General features: G+C 38.0%; 3 protein-coding genes across 8 annotated transcripts in view; 1 reads left to right on the plus strand and 2 right to left on the minus strand.

Annotated features, from left to right (window-relative positions):
• Positions 1-678: 678 nt before the first annotated feature.
• Positions 679-9485, minus strand: ASPA (aspartoacylase). Of its 3 annotated transcripts, XM_053995772.1 has the most exons (8): positions 9406-9485; positions 9079-9257; positions 6961-7208; positions 4925-5120; positions 3684-3777; positions 3178-3285; positions 2500-2609; positions 679-1972 (listed from the first exon to the last, which is right to left on the minus strand). In XM_053995772.1, exons 3-8 carry the CDS (start codon positions 7185-7187, stop codon positions 1760-1762), a joined length of 948 nt encoding a protein of 315 aa, XP_053851747.1. In that variant the 5' UTR covers positions 7188-7208; positions 9079-9257; positions 9406-9485; the 3' UTR covers positions 679-1759. The 3 variants fall into 3 exon arrangements, with proteins under 3 accessions (XP_053851747.1, XP_053851748.1, XP_053851746.1); XM_053995773.1 differs by lacking the exon at positions 9406-9485 and having other exon boundaries at positions 9079-9284; XM_053995771.1 differs by lacking the exons at positions 9079-9257; positions 9406-9485 and having other exon boundaries at positions 6961-7249.
• Positions 9486-9578: 93 nt separating this feature from the next.
• Positions 9579-22529, plus strand: part of SPATA22 (spermatogenesis associated 22) — a 45904-nt gene continuing 32953 nt past the window's right edge. The window contains exons 1-9 of one of the 4 annotated variants that reach the window (XR_008440123.1): positions 9579-9691; positions 10094-10186; positions 10582-10710; positions 11432-11486; positions 11615-11710; positions 12123-12426; positions 12737-12866; positions 13202-13299; positions 21096-21154. Coding sequence is in view for 3 of the 4 variants with exons in the window: in XM_053995498.1 (XP_053851473.1) it covers positions 10144-10186; positions 10582-10710; positions 11432-11486; positions 11615-11710; positions 12123-12426; positions 12737-12866; positions 13202-13299; positions 13634-13825 (1047 nt within the window). In the remaining variant the exon portion in view is untranslated. Of the gene's footprint in view, positions 9692-10093; positions 10187-10581; positions 10711-11431; positions 11487-11614; positions 11711-12122; positions 12427-12736; positions 12867-13201; positions 13300-13633; positions 14402-21095; positions 21253-22529 lie in introns of those variants that run through there. The other 3 variants (XM_053995500.1, XM_053995498.1, XM_053995499.1) reach the window with 3 other exon arrangements.
• The window catches only part of LHFPL7 (LHFPL tetraspan subfamily member 7), a 58856-nt gene continuing 50736 nt past the window's right edge, over positions 14410-22529 (minus strand). The window contains exon 3 of the mRNA XM_053995502.1: positions 14410-17503. Within this exon, the coding sequence (XP_053851477.1) occupies positions 17277-17503 (227 nt within the window). The 3' untranslated portion in view covers positions 14410-17276. The remainder of the gene's footprint in view (positions 17504-22529) is intronic.

Consider the following 22529-nt stretch of genomic DNA (forward strand, 5'->3'; position numbering starts at 1 on the left):
GCCTGCAGTGGGAAGGATAATGCAAAATATTTACATTATTTGGTGAGCGTGGGTCCTGCTGCCCAAGCGGCCCCCGGCAGGCGCCGTGCCCTGAGATTCCAACCACGGCCTGGATGGATGGATGGGATCCTGGATGGATGGATGGGATCCACAGGAACCTTGGGCTGTGTTCTGGGCACAGGAATTTGAGGGGAAGGACATTTGTGTACCCACAGACCACGTCACACCCCAGCACTGTTTGGCTTTCTCAGAAGGAGATGTGAGGAGGAGAAGAAAAGTCCCTGCGGTCTCGGAATCTTTGATTGTTGATTTTGCACCAAGGCTGCCAAGGAAGGACATTGCCTCAGGGGTGCTCAGCTCTGCTTGGATCCTCTCAGTGCCAGTTTTTGCACAAAGGGAAAAAAAAATACCTCTTCACACACACTCAGGAGCCAGGCTGGGCCGTGAGGCCACTGGAGACACAACGAGGCCTCTGTGCTGCGCTGAGGCTGCTCTGGGCTGTGAAAAAAGCACAAAAAACCCTACAAGAATGTGCTGTGCCCCTGCCCAGGCACAAAACCTGGGGGTGAACTCAGGAACCAGCTGGGGGCTGCTTCTAAAAGCTCTCACTGAGGAAATCCCTCCTTGTGTGGCCACAGAGCTTGGCCACCTCGCATCAACCACGTGCTGTCTCCAGGGCACTCTGAATAATGGCTAGAGCAGGTAATTCTGTGCTTTTTATACCATGGTTATTTAAATCAAGGAAATAAAACTTGTCATTCAATCAACATTCTATCCCTTGGGTTTTTTTTTTTTTTTTTTATTGCCATAGGAGTTACACAAAGGCAAGGAAGAACTACTTTAAATTTAGTAGTAAATGAGGATGACATCACTTTTCAAAGGTAGAATATAGGAGTTATCTGGACAATTAATCTTTCAGTAAAAAAATAATGTATCCTTATGCTAAGTTCATAATGTTTATCACCTACTTGTCAAATATGTAAAAAAACAACTTTAGAAAATTAATTAAACCCCCTTTTTTTTTTTTCTTTTTAAGATGTTATGACAGGCTTTGTCTCTACAGATACAGAACAAGTCTCCCCATATGGAATTCTTCTTAATTTCCATTCTGGAATACTCAGGTATAATTTGTGCATTGCTCTTCATCAAAACCAGAATGCCTAGATCTTGCCTTAAATCAGAAACAGCTTGAATTAATTATGAAATACACTAAAATGAAATGTAAAGCTCTTTAGAATATACCTCTGAAATCCTGTTTTTAGCTTGGTTTTATGTTTTTAAATATAAAAACAAAATAAACCCCAAGGCTTCCACTTCAGCACAGTGAGGGTCAGTCACATATGCAGATAATATCATTTATTACACACACCCTCCCCCTGTTTCTCTCTGCCCAGCTTCTCCTTTGTCTCACATCTAATTCCCTGTTTACCTGAGGAATTAATTCAAAGGATTAACCCATTGGTTATTGAGCTTTGGGGCTATGAAGTAGATAAGCTGTAATTTCTGTATATAATGTAGTACTGTGGATGAGCTTCTTCATAAAAACTTCATAAAAATATTTATAAATTCTACATCTACAGGAGTCTATTAAACAATAAACAGAGTCATAATCAGCATTATGACAATAGATCTCAAAGTGCTCAGCAAGGTTAATTAAATTACAATTTAAAATTAGATTCTGCATTTATTTATCCCACAAGTTACTACTGAATGACCCTGGACTTCACAAGGAAACCCACTTTTTATATGAAAAAAGCTCTTAAGAAGTGCTGTGCTCTGAGACTGACAACCTGAGGTGTTTTGCAGTGAGTTTGATTTTCTCTGTTTTCACAAAAGCTTGTTTCTTTTCATAATATGCAGCTTCATTAATAAATGTTGGATAGACTGTACAGTTCCCCTGATATGGAATTACTTCTCCATCAAGAGTCAAAAATTGAGGATCACCATTCTTCAGTGGCTGCCAGTCTTGATCCTTAGGGAAAGAAAAGAAATAGAATATATTTACTTTCAGGTTTCTGTATATTTTATGTGATTCTTGAGATAATGCTAATTATGCAAATTTCTGCAGTTTATGGCATTTTAAAATAATTCTGTTTAGTTTTAATACATAATTTTGTATATATAATTTTGTGTGTCTGGCCCTCATTTTCAGAATTCACTGGTAAAGTGAACTAGAAGGAAACTGCAGATGCTCACGATTGAAAACAGACCCTCATTTTAGAATTAAAAATTAGGTTTATATTTTAAAATACAAGCTATCCTATTGGCTTTTTCTTTGTAGTGATTTTATGTTCAGTGATTCCCAAGACAGTTCCTGAAATAATGAATGTATGACCTTAGTGAGAGGACTTAACCCTAGGGGAGGCCTAAAATATTCAATAAAACCCTTTGGTAATATTGGCATTTTAAATATTTATTACTAAAATATACAACAATGTAGCAAAAGCAACACAGGAATAAGTAGAAAATGTCACAAAAGGAAACTATTCTAGAATTTACCTGTAGTTCAGGATGAATTATTGCAATAATTTCACCATTCTTATTCCTGGGATAATCTACTTTTTCCATTATTTTAAAAACCTCGATTGTGCATGGTGGAAATTCCTTGCCTAGAAAGAATAAATGTAATTTAATGTCAAGGTGACAAACTGCCTGTTAAAAAGAACATTGCATTATTTATTCTCTGCAGAATGGTTCAAATCATCAGGTTGTCCCCTCAAAGCCAAGTTGTAGAAAGATGGTCCAGTCATGTATTGGGGCATGTGAAGTTCAAGTCTAAATTTGCTACTGAAATGTTACTTTTCACATAAAAAGACCTATTTTGTAGATGAGGAAATCAATGAAAGGCCTGTTTGCTAGTGTTGCACAGCACAGAGTGGTATCAGGGGTATTTAATATTTACTATACCAGCACAATAATGGAAATTCTGACCTGCATAACTGTATTGTTTTCTTTCTATTAAAAAACAAAACAACCCAACCCCCTGACAAAATGTACTCTGAAATAATTAAAACCACTTATTTTGTCAGAGTGTATTTAGGTAGTGCACAGGCCTGACCTTAATTTTTTAATTCTCCCCCCACCTTTTACCTGTTTAACTGTAAAATGTCATTTTTTTTAAATATTCTCCTAAAATAGTCCACTGACATGACACAGGATGCTGTAACCTCTCATTACCTTCATTAAAAAGCTGCACAAAATCAAGGCCATGTTTGACAATCTTCCTCATTTTGTCCAAAACATCAGCTCTAGCAACACCTTGTGGCTGGGGCCCCACCTCGACACCTGTTTGGAGATGAGGGAGATCATTAATGTCACTTAATGTCACCACCACACATCAGCTGCTTACACTGCACAGCAAAAACAAATGTCTGCTGGGTCAGTATTGAATGTTTAAGAGGGATTGTAAGGAACAGAATTACGTGGGGTTTTAAGGCAAGCAAGTCTTTGTCATGTATTATGAATATTTTCTGCAAAAAGTGGGTTGAAGGATTTCTGTTATGGTGTAAATCAGAACTCTTCAGAAGAATGGATAATCACATCCATTCATTTTGGTAAATATTGCCAAACAAGCAGCTCCTGGTGCTCAGAGCACTCTGCATAAGGCAGTGAACACATCTGAAACAGCCATATTTCCAAATCATTGCTGGTGGGTTGAAAGAGCCTTTAAGTTTGATATTTACCAACAGGATGTTTTGCCACAGACCGAGTAGTTGCATATTTCAGGCTGGGATGTTCAATCAGCAGAGCAGGACAAGGTTCTGGAGCCAGAGAGTTCTGTGGAGATGGTTTAAAAATGCATTTGTCATGCAAAATGGTTTCAAATGTTGTGCCACAAAAGATTACTGATGCAGAAGTGATTTACACAATGTCTTCAATATGTTGCCTTTATTTCAGGGCCCTCGAGGAAGTAGGACATCTTTAGAAAATGCACAAAGCTGTGTTTGTTGGTGCCTGTTCCATTAACTGATGCCAGGCAGCTCTGCTGAACCAGAACTGAGCACAGTTCTGGTCTTGAACTGCCAGCAGAGGGAAAAAAAAAAAATCTCCTCAGCATGATTCCAAAAGTGAGAACTGAAATACCATAAAGCAGATTTCAACTATTTTATTTGGGGTTAGACTCCAATTCTCTTATGGGGACACAAATTGTGAATTAAGCCTCTTTTCATCTTCTTTATTGGCATTTTTGCTACTTGAGGCTTCTTTCTTGATGACTGCCTACCATTACTCTTCACATAATTTTAGTCAAAAGCTTTTTAGATCTTTGTGTATTTTTAATACGCCTTTAAAAAGAATACGTGTAATAAGAAAAAAAAAGTTTGAAAATACCTTGTTTTTAAGGGAAAAAACAAAATTAAAATCCCACACCATTGGCCCAGCCTGGATTCCACCAGTCACTGCCCAGGCCACCAGAATTCAAGCAAATTCTGCAAACCTCACTCTACCAAAACTTCAGGAACAGCAGAATCAAACAGCTTCTAAAGACACATCACTGATAAGGGAACATTGTCAGTACCTACTTCCATTATTTGTTACATCTCTTTATTTAACAAAATTAATGTTTAACTATTTAGCATGTATAACCCAAATTTATCCAAGTTCCTGATAGAGCAGTGTGAAAGCAGATTAAACTGCATTAATTTCCATAGATGTTATTCTAAGTATTCCTCTTTGCCCATCAGTCTTAATAATGTTCATTTTAATACATGAAGATATGATGAGTTTAAATCTGAATTACCTGATATTATAATCAAATTAATAGTTGCCTCTGATTAAAAAAAAATCATCCCATGAGTAATGAAATATTTTAAACAGTTTTGCAGAAGAAAAAAATAGTATATTTAAAGAAACTACAAAATCATATATAGTAAGACAACATTACAACTAATAATGTATTTTAATAGTTCATTTAAATTAGTTTTACCTTGATATAATGAACCATTTGAATTGTAAAGTCATCCCTGGAGTTTTCAAGAATAATGGTACCACCCATGTTAGAAGTGGTGTTGTGAAGGTCAAAAATAAGGTCATAGGCATCATCACTACCTTTGGGACCAAATATATGATTGATTTCCTGAGCCCTCCTCACTTCATATGGAATATCTTCCACCACTGGCCTGCTGTTAATATCAGCACAAAGAAATTAGTGAGCTCATTCCACGGCTTTACAGTCAACAAAATACGTATTAGCCTTTTCTTTTTACTTTAAATCCAAAACTGACTGGAATTGAAACCTTTTTAATTACCAAACTTTAAATTGGCTGAATTTGTTGAAGAAATCAAGTATGATTGTCTAGTAATTGTTTTATTATTCTGTGTCTTGTGCAGAAGGGTATTAGAATTATTTAATCAAATTTTGGCTGGAAACGATTTATTTCTCCTTACATCCCCAAATTTCCCCCTATGCATAATAAAACTAACTAAAAATTTAGCAACAACGTAGAGCACTTCCAAGATTGGATCCCCCTCCTGCTGGAGACCATATTCAGACATCAGTCCATGATGTTTTGCCTTGGACATCACCCTCAAGGTTTTTTCTAACCTGTTTTATTTCTTGTCTTCTCATGATCTCACCAGACTTTTACAGTCTATTCCTTTAGGATCCTTAAAGCTCAGTGAAGATTTTGCTACCTCAAATCTGTTCCTCCAAAGTTTTAATACTTGTAATTTCAGGAGACTCTGTGTATCATATAATCCACCTTTCTGTTCCTTAGCTCTACCTTTGAAATTCAACATTTCTTCACATAAAACTGTTAATTAATACTTTTTATTGAAGCCAAGGAGATTTACACCATTGCTTTCAGTAGTATCAAGATTTCACCCTCCTTTTTCTTATTTTGTAAAATAATTTGTGATCTTGAAGGTTCTACACTTAAGGGACCAGGGGAAGGTACTTCAAACACTCAGTAGTGCTGAAATAGAACCAGGCAACATCATAGTATTTACTGAGAAATAGTAGTTAAAATATGAAGGAAACCTGCCGGTGTCTTAATCTGGTGTTTTTTCAAGTGTTCTGTGTTCAAAGCAGCTGAAACCAAACAAAACTATATTTTTTTTTTAGTATGTTTTTCCAAAGTAAACAATTAGAAGAATGGCCTCAATACTTATGTGTATTATCTTATGTGTATCATCTGCTTATCTTAGATGTAATAATCAACAACAAAATTCTAAGATGAAAAGGCAGATGAGAAGATGTGTAGGGTAAGAATAACTGCCTGCAAAATATATACAGTAAGTATTCCTTTCTGTGATATTCACCTTTGCCTTTAAAAGTTTTCTGAAACAGAATTACCAGCAAAGTACACCTCTGGAATAGATGTCTCAAAAGCACAGAAACATCAAATTCTATTAAAAATGTAGAATCACTTACTATTTTACAGTAATTATAGACATTGTTTCTTTTAAAATAACGAGTCAGTTAAATTATTGAGGTTTTTGGGTATGCTTTTGCCTTAGAATAGATTATTTCTAGCTCCAAATTTTTCTAATTTCAAGTTTTCACCTTTTGCTGTACATAATTAGAATTAAACATACTTCCCTGATTTCTGTGCCATTCTTTCAGATACTCAGATGTCCCTGTTTAATTGCTTTTATCTGCTATTTCTTGGAAGTGTAACTGTATTCAGAAGAGCTCCCAAACTGAATTGCACAAGACATGAGAAATAATGACTCTGACTCAGAACAGTGGTACTCCAATTCACACAAATGCAGCTCATCTAATGCTAATTTAAAATTATGTTTAAGATAATGTGTTGGTTTGAGACTGATTCTACCAGCAATAGAAATGAGTCTGTTAACACATGCAATTTGTTCTTTTTTTTTTTTTGTGTTAAAGGTCAGTAATTTCAGTTATGTGACTGCACTGTTAAAGTAGTAGGGGAACTTGCGTTCAACATTTTAATCTGGAAAGAATTTTAAAACCCAGAAAAGCAGAACAACAGAAAGCACAACCGCTCTTACCCAAGGCTCTCGGGGTCAAAAACCCGGTTGAGATCACAGTCAATGTACCTGGTGCACCTCTCCACAGCCCTGGGGTTGGTGAGGAACGGGTTCACCTGCACTCCTGGTCTCTGGATCTCAGCTCCATCCTGCTGCCAGTGCCTGACCAGGAGCACCCCCGATAATTCATTGCCGTGAGTGCCCCCGAAGAGCCCGACCCGTCTCACCCGAGCGCACGGGGAACTCATGCTCAAGGAAAACTTTTCTCTCTGAGGGGAAAAAAAAAAAAAAAAAAAAAAAAAATCTGTCCAGTAGGAGAGTCTTTCTTCTGGTTAGGTCAGACGCGAAAGAAAGTGAGTGGATTTCTCCCAACAGTTCTCAACTCAGTTTTGAGGCGGGATTTTCCAACCTCCCTCCCCAAGGAGCCTCCCCTTCAGTTTCTGTATTTAGTAACATCTCCGAGGCTGTTAATGGCACTGTTCCACAGTCCAAAAGTTAACTCTGGGCAGTCTTTATAATGTATCATCTATAGGGAAATCCTGTGGAAATGAACAGTGGAAAACACTGTTTTTACACTTAAATATCAAGCATTTTTGCACTGCAAATAGGTGTAACAGGTATTCTCCTGTATGTTTGAAGTTCCATAAGTATTATATTACATAAGGGCAGAATGATGTAAAGTGAGCAAAATCAGCAAAACAAGAATCATATCTTGGCTCTAGTCCAGCACACAATGCTGAAACATCAAGTATTTTCATCTAAAAAAAGCCAAAGAACAGCTACGTTCCTCAATGCGTGCCGTGGCTTGTACAACCTCTTTTGTTTTAGAAATCCTACGAACAGCGATTAGAAGGAACACGAGCTGAAATTACAGTGCAATTTATCCACGACTGACTTGCCCAGAGTTCTGGCTCCAGTTCTATCTTGGGATCTGCTAACACAGACCTCTAACACATTGAAACAACTTCACCAGGGACAACTCTCTAACTTTTGCAGTATTTTATTAAAAAGGAAACAGATCTAGACCACGACGGGACAATAGTTCTGTTCTCTCCCCAAAAAAACTTTAGTCAGCAACTTTTCTTCCATTTCCAAAAGCGTTCAAAAAGGCTTCTGAAGCTTAAGCCAAAGAGCAGCTGTAACTTCCATCCTGAGAATCAAAACATTTAGAATAAAAGGACTTATTAACAGAAAAATAAGCTTTATTGCTGTAAACGACAGAAGTATTTGCAATTGGTATATGACTCATGATATAAACATAACAAATATTAGATTGCAAGAGAATAAAGAATGTTTATTGAACAATTCCTTTTTATTAAGATTATACTCCAGTGACTGGGAGAATATTTGGCCAGAGCCTGAAAGGCTTTATATCCCAGGCTGACAGAATGTAGGTCTAGGAAAAGCTAAGCACAGGATTTAGCTAGAATAGTTCTGCCAGGAATATAATTTCTACAGAAATTGCTCTTTGTTTTGGTTCACGCATTCGGATTTTGCTGAACCTTACAGTGAATTAATACAGAGAGACTGTTTGCTTAAATACTCAACTGTATTACTCTGTACTTGGGAGCTGTCAGATATTTAATCAGAATGAGTAATTTATTAAACAAAGCAGTAAAGTTGCATTTTACAGCACTGGACAGTCTGTACTGTCCTTTGACCCCGTCTCTCTTCAGCAGTGGTGCCAGAATGGGGAGTGACACAACAACCAAAAACACAACTCACACTCTGAATCTGGGTTTGCTGAATTTAAACACAGCAGCAGTTTGAAGAGTAAACACCAAAATGCAAACATTTCATTTATCTTTTATTCCTGCTGGCACTGTAATGGCTGTAATTCCTTCCAAAGCGCTGAATGAAACACAGAGATGTCTGTGCACTTAATTAACATGCAAGAAGTTTGTCTCCTAAGAGTGTTTTTAGGACAAAGACAGTGAATTTCCAAACATGAGTTTAGGAACTAAACACATGGAAGCTTCTTTTACCCCCTTGGAGGAGTTCCTATCCAAACACTTTTAACTCTTGGTGTCCCAGGACCTGCCAATTTGAGAATGAAGGGAAATTCACATGGAAAGTTTTCACTCTTCAGGGTTAAACGCTGGGACCCATCCCTTACTCCCGTGCTTTGCCAATACTCACACTCTGAAAAAGGGTGTGGGATATTTAGTTTAGTAAGAATCCAGATTGGTTTGATGTGCTGCATACAGATCTTTCGGAGCGCTTCTGAAGGAAAAGGTTTACTAAAACAGGACAAGATCCAATCGTGCCAAGCACTCAGATTTTAGACAGGAACGAGTCATGTGTAAAAGCCAGAACAGCTGAAGAGACAAACAGGGTGAAGAATGCCGTTAGTTTTATTTACAGACGCGTTTGCGTCCACACACTTCTGGAGATTCAGCTCCTGCCCCGGGTTCTCTGAGGGTGACACCGCTTCCTCGGGGGCCGGGGTAATTAATGAAATCTCACCGAGGGGGTGATTAAAGGGGTCTTGTGTCTCCCAGCCGGGCGCGGCCGCTCCCGCCGTGCCCTCAGCGGGTGGGAACGGGGCTTCACCTTCCCGCCATTTTCGCACCGCCTGAGGCGCGAGCGCGCGGACGAGTGTCCGTTATTTTTGGCGGGCTTCGCCTGAGGGCTTCGCCTCAGCTCCGTCCCTCAGGGCTGACCCCGAGCCTCGACCCTCAGTCCCGTTCCTCAGGGCTGAAGCCTCAGGACTGACCCTCAGCCTCATCCCTCAGTGCTGACCCTCAGCCCGGTAAGCGCTGACTCTCAATATGGCCCTGACCCTCAGCCGCACTCCCTCAGGGCCTGAACCCTCGGGGCTCACCCTCAGCCCCGTTCCTCAGGGCTGAACCCTCAGGGCTCACCCTCAGGACTGACCCTCAGCCTCATCCCTCAGCGCTGACTCTCAACGTGGCCCTGACCCTCAGCCCCACTCCCTCAGAGCCTGAAATCTGCAAAGAGCAGTTGCATCTTAGGCGTGCACCTATGGATCTTCTAAAGTCAGTACAGCTGCTTCTGTGTTTTAGGGCTTCTGTTCGAAATGATGCCAGTCACTGGAGCTGCACTGTTAAGAGAAACTGCCATGAAATCACGTGAAATTTGGATGTGTTTGCAGCATTAATTAGTTTGCTTTGTTTATCTGACTTCCATACAGCAAATTTGGAGAAATCAATACATTGCTGCCTGTTAAGATTCAGCAAAGAAATGAAAAGGAGTTTACCTGACACCTCGGCTCGGAGCACAGCAGGTACCAGCCCTTCTTATGTGTTCACAACTCATTATACTTTTATAGACACAAAATACATTTATATATGTAGTAATCATACAGGATATTCAGTGTTTAGCCCTAAATACCCATTTCCTGAGTGGACTTGCATGGGTTACCTGTTTATTTCAGCACAGGGTGAGATTTTAGATGAATTCAGAGAACTGGTCACTGAGGGAAAGGTTTCATTCATGGGATTATAGGCAGGACAGAGAGCTCGGAACATAAATTTTGTGAGGGAATGGCCTTTTATGTGTTTATGAAATGTAATTCCTATGTGTATTGTAAAATAATGAAATAATTTTATTTACATGTTTTAAGTGTGGGTTGTGTATCCTTTTGCTATTAATATGGCATTACTTAAATTTTAATTTTAGGTTGTCTGACTGTACCACTGTTCAATCAGAAAAAAAGGACTAGACAGCCCCTCACTTCAAATCCACTTAAAAATGAACCAGGTACTGGTTCTGGGACTCGTAGTTATGACTTCTCTCCCTCATCATTTGGTAAGTAAGACATGTTTTATTTTTTTTACTGCCTCTAAATCCAAATAAATCTTAACTTCCTGATTGTATTCTATGAAATCAGACATTGTCTTTATGAAGAACTATATGCATCCTTTATATCTATTTCTGAAAAGTTCATTATGTAAAAATTGTCCTCCAGGAAATTTCTTTCTCCTCTGCACAATTGAGCTTTCTATACTTCTTGCCTAGAGGGAGTTCGACTCTTTGTGTGATGGAGAATGAAGTAGCACTGGCATTTAAATAGAGTCTCTTGAAACAGACCTTTTGTTTTCAGCTGATTTCAATCAACATTCAAGTCCTGTGTTACAAGAAGAAACATTTGTAACATGTCCTTCTTGTAGTTCAGAAAGGAACTTCTGTTCTGCAAGTTGGGTTTGGAAAGAACAGTGCAGAATTCTGCTTTTAGTGCTTTCATTATGTTTTACTTGTAATAATGTTTAAAAGTTTTCTTACAATAAAATTTCTGTTGCTAATAAGTCTAATGTTTGTAACTGAACTATTGTCTAGAGAAGCAACCTACTTGTTAGAAGTTGTCTTATAATTGCAAATATCAAAGGATCACATTCTCCTTTTTTCTTCCTCCTTCCTATGTGAGCCCGTTTGTGGGACATTAAACAAAGTTGGAGGCCTACAAAGACTTACTATCTTTCAGTCTTTTCCATTTTTATCAATATTCAATCCTTTGTCTTTTGAAAATTAGGCTGGGGAACTGCAAACCCAGAAGTGGATGAACTGCAGAAAGCAGCAAACAGTGGGTATGTAAAAAGCAAGTTATTTGTTGCTTTTTAAATTTTTGTTTGGATATTGTTTCATGAAGAATCCATGTGTGCCTTACAATAAAGCTGCTGCTGTGTCACTGATACTTTAAACTTGTCTTTGAAAGCCAAGCAGAACATCCGATGGCTCCTTCCCTTATGAAACCACCAAATGCATCAAAGTTTAATTTAGCAAATGCTGGAAAAAACTTGTCTGCCTGCAGGTTGGTGAAGCCTTTAATGTCTATTATCCTTCCTTTTTGTTCTTATGTGAAAATGCATCTCACATTTTCCCATATGCCTGTAGCAGTCAAAGAAACCCTTTTAATATCACTCTCAGAGGAAAGCTTGTTTATTTTATTTTAGAGTTACAAAAATATGTGAATTTTGGCTCAGGAAAGATCCCTTACACAGGGCAGGACAATAACTGAGCAGGGTTTTAAGGCCAGTTGAAGTCATATGGATCTATGCACAGGTGTAATCACTGGCCTGTATATGGATAAATTTGGTGTAAACTCAAGTGAGTTTGGAGGTATTTAAAGCTAAAACAACAATTTATGGATTGCTTTTATATACTTTAATCACATAGCTCAGTATTCAGAAGAGGTACTGTGATACTGAACTGTTGTATTGCAGGAACAGAAATGAATATACTCCTTTAGGTAAAACAGCAAATTCAAGATCTGATAACGGAACTTCTCAGAAGTTTGAGAACTTTTCAAGCAGTTTGAAAACTGTCCAGCAGCAAAAACACCCTGACAGTCGTAACCCATCCCAGCTCATCAAAACAGACACATCCAAAGGACAGTGGCCAGTGAAACCCAACACTGTGGCAAGAAGTCTGCAGGATCATAGTCCAGCATATAAATTTAACAACAATACTCAGCAAAATAAAATGAATGAGAACAAATTTGGTTGTGTCCCAGAAGATAAAAGTCAGGTAAAACCTATGGGCAGGGTTGATAGGAAAGACACAATGAAGAAAGCAGTAAAGAAAGAAAACTGGTGGAAGATGGTGAGGTGTTCATCAGCCCTTAGTAAAACCTGGAGTTTCTGGAAATTTAGAATTGAGATTTTCATACTGTAATAATCTAAAATCCTCAGTAAAGTGGCAGGGAGTTGTTTGTATGTTCTGAACAAATGCTCTAATTTTAATGTAATTATTGCCTATTTTACATAATAAATGCCTATGTGCCCTTTGAAATTGCAAGTTTATATGTCTAACTTAAACTTTTGTCTTCATCTGAAAGGAAATTTCATCATCTCAAGTGAAAACTAAAATAAAAAAGAATTCTTTGCGAATCCTGTCTGCAGTCATTCAAAGTGTGAGGCACTGGAGCCAGTATACCTATAAAACTGCACTGTTATTTGAAGTTTTAGGTAAGCATTATAAGAATATAATCTGCTAATAATGCTAGGGCAACAACAAGTGAGAATTTTTCAATAGCTGAAATACTTAAACCCACAAAATATTGGCATGAGCACCATCAATTTCCCTTCCATTCAGCTATCAAAGGTGACTGAAACAGGTACAAAATTAACACTTCAGTCATCCTCCAACATCAAGTTTTTCCATTCTGTTTCTTTCCTTGTTTTTAGAATATGTTAGAATAAATTTTTCCTGTTTAGTAGGAATCTTCTGTAGAGTGATACAGTTTTACAATAATTTTAATACAATTAATCTTGGAATGATTAATTTTTGCTTAATGGGACAGGCACACTGGATTCTGCAGTCACACCTGGAGCATATGGGGCAAAGAACTTTCTTCTGAGAGATGGAAAGGAGACCCTGCCTTGCGTGTTTTATGAAATTGTGAGTATTCTATGTCCACACGTAACAGTCACCACTAGCTCCAATCCTTTTTATGAATGCAAAGAGAAAACATGAATTCACAGTGCAAAAGGCAGGCTGAATGTTTTTACCCTATTGTTCCCAATTTAGAGCAATAGTCACTACTTAGGCATCCTCAGACTTCTGTTTCAGAAAAACAGGTGGGACTTTGAGTTTAGTTTTTAAGTGGCTTGTAACAGGAAAAAAGCTGATGTAAAGGTCTTCTGTTTTACGTAGCCCTCAGAAACCAGCCATGTGGAAAGCTTTTATGTGAGGTGATATAATTGTTTTATGTGTTTATTATGCTTTGATGAAGGACCGTGAGCTTCCACGACTCATTAGAGGTCGAGTGCACAGGTGCATGGGAACCTATGATGCAAAAAAGAACATTTTCAAGTGTGTCTCTGTAAGACCAGCAACTGCTCAAGAACAGAACACTTTCCAAGACTTTGTTAAAAATGCAGATGTTGAGATGACAGCATATGTAAAAACTATGAATGAAATGTAAAAATCAAAATGGTTGTCCAAACCCCAGTTTTAACTAATTGTTATATAAAGGGTGGACATGCTACAATATTTACCAAAACTACCTGTGAACATCTGGTTAAACATTTGAAAATACCACTGTCCTGTGTTATCCAACAAATGCTGTGTGGTGTTCATTGGGTTCCCATTTATGTGGTACCTGATTCATGGGTTTTTTTAAATAATCAGTAAAATACCTGTATAAAATAACAACATCCCCTGAGGCTGTAGGAAGATTCCCAAGGACACAGAGGAAGTAGAAAAGAAAGAATTATTTGAACACAGAACTTCCTTGTCTTTGCCATAGAAATATCCTTCATGACAGATGGACCATGTACATGTTTATGTGCCTTTGCCTTCAAACACTACCTTTCATAGGTTATTCCTGCTGTTCCTATTTCCTTTTCCCCTACTTCAGAAGCTTTGTAGCAGATCTCTTGGGAATTGCAAAACAAAAGAGTTGTCAAGAAAATAGCAAACAGTATGTTTTTTTTTTTATTATTATTTTATTATACAGTGTTGGCAATTGGAAATTTCACATTTAAAATAATTGAAATATTGTATCCAACAAGTCAAATACAGAAAACAGTTAATATTCTAAAAAGGAGCCAGCTAGTCAACGCAGAAACACATTAATGGAAAATACAGCTTTTAGTTACACTTAAAAAATTATATATTTAGAATAAAACTTGAACCTGGTCCAGCAAATTGTAACAGGAGAACGCTTTTACACAGTTTAACGCGCAGACAGTCTTTATTTAAAAAAGTGATCTGTCAGTGTGAGCACAGGCATTGTCAGCAACAGGTGAGATCTAAAGGATGTGCTTTACCAACTGCTGCAGGGATCACTGGAATTATCACCACACCTTCAGTGTGAAGCGGGCTCAGAGCATGGATGCTTCAAGGAGGGTTTTGCCAATCCAGTGGTAGAGGTCATGTACATGTGTTTGATTTATTTAAATATTATAAAAATGTTATAAAATGTTAAAGGAAGCTTCTAATGGAAGCATTAGCTTGACTGATAAAAGGTGCAGAATTTTGCAAGATGCAGAGTTTGATGATTTGCACAACAGAAGCTGAGCTTTAAGAAGTAAAGGATTTGGTACAGCAGTGTGGTGAATTGTGAGACTGCTGTAACAGTAATTTAAAACTGCTTCCAGTTAAGTGATTGATGCTTGCAGTTTTGCACATGTGAGACTTGTGTTAATAAGTAATGACAGGAATAGGTCCTTTGTCTACTAGGGACGTTATGGCTGTTAATAAAAATCTAAATTAATTTTTCTTTTCAGGAAGTGTTTAGATCTTTGCAAAAGAAGTTTCTATTTGACACTAACAAATCACTTTTTCTAGTGAAACATTAAGTGAACAGTCGTAAACATTACACAAAACAAAAAACCCTACTCATTACAGTTTATACACACTACTCAACATTTTTCAGTTGTTGGGTGATTTTTTTTTCTTGACCATATTGATCCTGTCTTGTATAATGGTTCTAGTGTAAAGGCACAGGTTGGTTAGGAAAGAAAAGCCTGCATCTCTGTCTCTCTACTTTGTGGTGATTATTTTCTTTTTGCATGTTGTTTTTATTCCTCACTTTTCTGACTCTTACATGAAAATTATCAATCTCAGCCATTCATTAAAAAAAGTGTAAGACATCACTGAAAAGCACATTAATATACAGAAGTGACTGAAATTTATTCTTCTTACTTTAGGGCATTCCTTCAGCCTATTTTGTTAAATATTTGGAAGATTTAATTTCTCAGTCCCTGTGAGCAAAAGTGCAGAGCACTCATGCTCTCTTTCTCAGTGTACTTAATTCTGCATTGGGATCTGCATTTCAAAGAACTTGCTAAGTTTGTGTGCAGAAATTGCTTTTAGAGTGCATGGAAATGTAACAACAGGACAATTATTTTGGAAAACAACACAATGTTCCATTGAAGTTTAGAAGGGTGAGGAATGTAAACAAGACTGCAGAAGTCATTGATGTATATTAAAATAACACAGTGATTGTTCTGTTTGCATTTTCTTATACATCCTCAACATGTCTCTGTCTGTCCCTTCATGTACACCTTCCCTTAAAAAAAATAAAAATTCAGGAATCAGTTGGACTCAGCTAAGTGAAGAATAATAAATTTGATCACCTGGTTTGTGCCAAAATACAAAACTAAGAAGTACACCTCTGAATTAAATATAATCTATGTGATTTTTCTTTTTAATAAATAATAGAAAATAAAAGATGAGAATAGAATTAGAATTAAAATTTTATTTTAAATGAAAAAATACAACAGTGGTGTGAGATTAGAACCCAATGTTTCTTTTGCTTAAGGCAATCAAGTGCACTTATTTCAATGCTTGATAATAATGAATTCAGTGCTGTTGTGGAAATCAGACCTCACAAAATTTCCACACAGACTAATGAAATATGGCCATTTGTACTTCTGACACAGCATCAGATTTTTGCTGGTCATGTTCAATAGCATTTCAGTTCACTTTTTTTGTTTTACAATCTGGACTCTGAATTGCAATGGAAATACTGGAATTAGTTCATTCTGCCTCGTATTATCACTACAGATAAGGGCCATTGGGCACAGACATTTTTGTAAACAGAGATTTTTTTTCTTTTCAGCCTTAAACAACAAAACCAAAAATCTACAGCTGTTATAGTTCAAAACATTTTGTTAAAGTCCACTTAGAATTATAATTAAAGAAATACTGAGAACAAATTCTTAGGATTTTTTTTTCCTGTTATTAAAGTACTAAATCGTCGTGAAGCCCTTGGAAGTAGTTGGAGTTCTCAGAAAAAAAAGAAATTTCAATTTTACCCAAGACTTCATGAAGATGTCTCTATATCTTGGCAATTAGAGCAGAAGTAAAAACTGTGCCCAGAACTTACAATATGCAGGTGCTGCTAAAATATATAGATTAAAAAGAAACTTTGCTTGTATACAATTCTTTTTAGCTATCAATCTTAATTTTAGGCTGTGGCTACTAGTAGGTGCTTTTTCGCTAATCAAAATAATTGTAACAAAATATCATTATTGATTTTAAAGTTACGGGGTTCATAAAAGTTCTGACATTTCACAATATATCAAAAGTGAATTGAAGCTTTTAAGACTCACAATTTTGAGACACAAAAGAAACTGGGAGGTAGACAGATGTTTTGAGGATAAACTGCTGATTTTTTTGTCTAAGGCAGTATGCCATTATCTGTTTAGAGCAGTGTAAAGGCTGCTGATTAATCCTATTTCAATTCCAGAGTGTTCGCTGCTCGCGCTTACGGAAGACTTTCAATGCACTTTTGGTCTTTGTCAATCTGACCTTCTCTTCCCCATCTCCTCTCCTCTCTTTAGCAACACAGCCAACTGGAAGTGCTTTAATAATTTCTGCCCATTAGTGTAGACAGGAATGTTCTGTTCTTAAACAGTAATAAAATACTATAAAATAGTAGGTATTGGAGTTGGAGATATGTGCTCTTTTGGTGCATATTTTGCAAAGAATGGTAAAAAGACAGACAACATGACCCCAACAATTGCCAGCATGTACCCCCATCCAATCTGGCAGTCTCCTGCATAGTAGATGTCTGAGTTCTCACAGAATCTCTTCACAGTAGCAGAGTTGAAACCAAATGGGTAAACCAAAAGCCCAGAAGCCATTATGAACACTAGAGAGGAGAAAAAAAAAATCACACCAGTTATTATCAAACATTAATTCCTTTGGAAAAAAGGAATCCTTATTTTAGAAAGACAAATATATATTGTATTAAAATCAATGGGAAAAGGCATAGCTTATAAAACCCCCTTGTGATTGGCAGATCATCCTCCTTTTCATAATTACCTCTTGTGAACAGCAGTGGTGTGACAAGGCAGCAAGTTGGGATTTTTTTCATGAGAACTCTTGCCATTAAATTACTTCAGAAACGCTGTGATCCGAATTATGTAGCCATGTAAAAAGTAAGGTGGTTCAGATACAATGGAATCCAGAGGAGAAGAATTCCTAAGTTGGCAGATTCCAAACCAGCTTCACTTTCTTCTCAACAGCATTTTTGTGCTTGAGACAAACAATTGCTTTGTTATGCCAAATAGAAACTTTCAATGAAAGAGTTCAAATGGAGTTTTTTAGATTCTGCTGATGAGGTTCTGATAATGTGAGACTCATTAGTACCGACTCAAATTGTTTAAAACATCCTGCATTTGAACAACTGATGAAAACCAACACCATCTATCTTCTTTTTATTTATTTATTTCATGTCTCTTCACATTGGAAAGCCAGGCTTGCCTCCTGCAATTACCCTGCATTATCCATTGGCTTTTAATAGAACTTCACAGATTTTAGTCTTCAAGGAATCCATGTCATATTCAAATATCAACTTATGCAGGTAGTTGAATCAACAGCAGAACCACTTTTCCAACTTTGAAAAGAAGTCTGCCCAAGGTATAACTCATGAGTAAGATAAAGATGCATGAAAATCCCCCAGGAACAACTCTTGGAATCTGATTCTGTCCACCTTGGAAGTGGAGAGGGGCTGAGCCAGGCTGGTGAGAGGGGTTACACCATCTTTTGTTTGAGAGAGCACTGAGAAACCACGTTGTCTTTTCTATCCCTTCTGCTAATCAATAACCACTGCATTTAAAAATCTCTACTTTATTTTAAAAAAGCTTTATTTTATGTACTAAAAAGATACCATGGAGCAGTCCCTTTTCCTCTCTTCCCCTTTTTCCAGGACAGTGTTTTGTTCAAATTCAAGGTAGTGATTCAAGAAGCAACCAGAATTAACAGTTATGTTTGAGCTGATAGATAATTCATAACCAGCAAACATCTAATGAAACATTAGGAGTATAAAACAAACACTGTGTGCTATTCTCTGTTTGTGATTGCCTCTCAGATAGGCCATGTGCATATTACTCCAATTATAATATTGGAGAGGCTTAATCTTAAAAGTATCCACTAAAAAAGGGCAATCACTCATTAATCTTTTTTAATTAAAAAACCACTTTAATTAGCTTGAGGGTTAGATGAAGTCCAAAAGTTTAACACACAGCCTGCTGAGTCCCTGAATAATTTGAATTAAACCTTTCCTTCTAGTCCAAATGGAACTGCTGAGTTAATCCCCTGTAGAAAACAATAAGGTGAAGAAAATGGAAATTAAAAGGAGAGAAAGTGGAGCAGCAGCAAAGTCTGTTTCCCTCTGGGTATCCCACATATTGGTACAAAGAGAAGCTGCCTGCCAAGAGGTGGAACTCTCTGAGCACCAAGTGTTTCACCTGCTACAGCAGCCACTCTCCTTTTTTAAACCTCAGGAATAATTTTGCAGTGGTTGCTGTGGTCTTTTCATCTGTCCAAGCACAAGGTGGGTGAAAGGTGCTGGTGCAAGAGCCAGTGAGGGAAAAGTCCTTCCCAAGCACAGGCAGCATCCTGAGCCAGGCTCACAATTCCTGATCCTCCAGCAGCTGCCCCTGCTGAGGGTGCCCAGGGCAGGGGGAGCTCCTGGAGCTGAGATTTCAGCAGCTGTGTCCCTGCTTTTAGGGCCTGACAGTAACCAGACATGCTAAAGCTGAATACAAAGAAGTTGTATTATGCAGATCTCCCTAATTGCACATGTGACACCCCTAAAAAAATATAACATGAAAATACAGTAAAAATGAGGCTAAACCAGACAAGAACAAAGGGTGATAGTTTTAAATTAAAACAGGGTGGACACAGAGTAGATAGAAGGAAGAAATCTTTCATGATGAGTGTGGTAAAACACCAGCTGCCCAGAGTGGTGGTGATGCCCCATCCCTGGAAGCATCCAAGGTTAGGTTAGGACAGGGCTCTGAGCAATCTTGTCTAGTTGAAGACATCCCTGTTTGCTCCAGGAGAACCTCTACAGGTCCCTTCCCACCCAAACTATTCCATGATTCTGTCATCTTGTTCAGTAAAGGTCACTGAGCTTTCCCAAAAGGGCTGAGGGGCCAGCACAGCCGGAGAGCCAGATGACACTTGCACACCCAGGAAAATTCCAGATGGCAGAAACATGGGAAATAACTCAAAAAAGGGAGATTTTTCCTACTGCTGTTTACCAGAGTATTAAACCACAAACTAAACCCTATTAATCCCTGGACCTGTGCAGTTGTAGGTTCACTCTGACACAGGTGAGACGTGGAACAGGGCCTGCCCAAGAGCCTGTGGTGCACAGGGGGTGCTCAACACAGCTCCCCTGCAATCCAGGCTGCTCCACTGCACCAGGAATCTTGAAATAGCCCTGGGGTGCAAAAAACCTTCTGTGAAATGTTGGGAAAGTGAGCCAGTTTAACAAGAAACAGCCACTGCTCTAAGCAAGAAGCAGGTCTAAAATTAAAATTTCAGTTTGTTCATCTTTTCAAAGCCAAAATAGCATCTCATTCGATGAAAAAAAAAAAAAAAGCAGAATTGGAAACAATCCTTTTAGCGATGAAATCCTTTCCTAACTGTTAAATTTCACTGGTTTTCTGACACTGTCTCAACCCTTGCTCTATTTCACATATCTGTTCCATATATGTTGTCTTTTTGATTGGGTTACACAGAATTGTTTTGAAGGCTGTGTTTTACAGTGTTTTGATTGCCACTTGGTGCTGATGTTGCATGGTGTGATTTAATGGAAGCAGCTTTATTTTTTTTCCAAGGCTAGAAATAATCTGTCACAGCTGAACGTGTATGTTCACATATCAAACGGGCTAAAAAGTTACCCATGGTTTCATATCCTCAGGCATGTCATAGAATGACCTCATTATTCTCATTTAGGTGCCCTCTTTCTTACAAAGGCCCCAAATATTGAATAGCCCCGTTATTACCCGCAGAAGCCGAGCTTTCAGGCGTGGTGCTAATGACTGCTTAATGGTGCTGTCTGTCAGCAGCACAGCGAGCTGGGACAGCACACAAAGGAACAGTGGGGCTCCATTTAGGCTCCTCTCTAACACTCACGCCTCTGAACGGCTTTCCAACAACAAACATCACTTTCAAAGGTGTCAGAACACAGCAGCGAGTGCATCTCCCCGTTCTGCGTGCTGTAATCCTGCTGTCACACAAGGTGATGAGGCCACACAACATATTGGGGTCTGTTCTGCAGCATGAAACCTCTGGGGTGTGAGAGGACTTGCCAGTAAAATGCATAACTGAGGGTTTTTAAAACATGGTTTAATAATTTGATTAATCTCCTTTTTTTGTTTTGTTTTGTTTATTATGTGCCACACTGGTGTTTGTTATTGTTGGGTTCTCTCCACCTGAACCCTCTGTAGTAACTCACAGCCACTACTGGTGGCAGGCCAGAGACAAGGCCGAGCACATTGGTTCAACAGTAAGTCATATTTTATTTCTACTTTCTAATCCCTAACAGTTACAGTCTCATCCTCTTTGCTTCCCTACAGCCAGATGGTAAATGGCACTTTCTCCTCTGAAGGGTTTGCCAGCCAAGGCCTGGTTTTATTTTTAAAAAGTAGGTTCCTGAATTGGTTGCTTTCTAAATTACTTTAATAGGAATAAGGTATTATTTGAAAGGAGGGCACTTCTCTTTAGGGGAAACAGGGCTTTTCCTAGGAAAAAATTGTAAATTGTTGGTGAAAATACTGAATCAGTGACACTTCTAGTTGGGGAAAATAGCTTTTTCTGCTATTTTAAAATTAATAATATGTAACTCTTTGTCATTGCAATGGTTTATTCATTTCATTAAGCTCCTGTACAAGTGTTTAATTATTTAAATCTCTCACACCATTTTCAAGTTGATTTTAAGCCAAAGCAAAGCAATGCAGTTCTCTGGAGTGTGTGCAGAGGGCACCAATGTACAACACTCTTCGATACCATGACAAAAAAAGGCTATTTCCATTCCACTTCTTTTGGCAAGACTGATGGAGTTTCCAACATCTGAAACACAATAATTGAATAGTTTTTTGTATTGTGAAGCAGGAATGTTTAAACTGGACTAATGGACTAAGCTTATGTTTATCTTCCATACTAATATTGGAATGGATGGAAATCCAAATGTGTCTCACAAACATAGAGAACAAAAAAAAAAAATTATGTTGTGTTTGTTAATATGTTTAGGTGATGTGTAGTAGTCAAATATGCTGTGTGCATGAGTTCTCTTCCTGAAATTACCTACTGTAAGAAGGTTAGCTTGTTGTAGGAATTTATTTTGCTGACTTTAGGAGTGTATTATATTCCTGATACTTGTGACAATGATGGATTAATTGCAAGCTTGTGGGACATATCAGATAATCATTGGAATTAGGGTTGAATCATAGGCAAGCAGGGATATTATTCCAACCCTATTACAGATTGTCACAGTATTCTTGGAAGATTTTTATTGACAGAGCTTAATCTACCAAAGCAATTTTCACTCATCTCATCAAGAAGTTTCCTCTTACATATAATCCATTACTGCCCTTATTGAACATGGCAGTTCTTCATATGCACAATATGAACTTCTCAGGTTCATACATTTTATTCACCTAATAATTTCATTAGCTGCTCTCCAGCTTTTCTTTACTTACATGATCTTAAATGAGAAAGCAGGTGCTGATCCAAAGCCACAGACAACACCAAGCAGAAATACAGGTAACAGGGAAAACCTGGCAGCCAAACACAGCCAGACATCTTCGAAAAATCACCTCTTGTCCTACTGCCCTGCCTGGCCTACACTCAATCCTTCCCAGCACTCTTCCCAAGCAAATATT

Source organism: Vidua macroura, chromosome 20 (assembly GCF_024509145.1).
Source record: "Vidua macroura isolate BioBank_ID:100142 chromosome 20, ASM2450914v1, whole genome shotgun sequence".
NCBI lineage: Eukaryota > Metazoa > Chordata > Aves > Passeriformes > Viduidae > Vidua > Vidua macroura.

Bases quoted from the DNA above. Each gene is read 5' to 3' on its own strand.
- ASPA (XM_053995772.1), bottom strand. From the start codon at position 7,187: ATGAGTTCCCCGTGCGCTCGGGTGAGACGGGTCGGGCTCTTCGGGGGC. The intron at 3,778-4,924 runs GTAAAACTAATT...CCATCTCCACAG, and splicing joins AAATGGTTCATTATATCAAG to AACTCTCTGGCTCCAGAACC. The intron at 3,286-3,683 runs GTAAATATCAAA...ATCTCCAAACAG, and splicing joins TGTGGCAAAACATCCTGTTG to GTGTCGAGGTGGGGCCCCAG.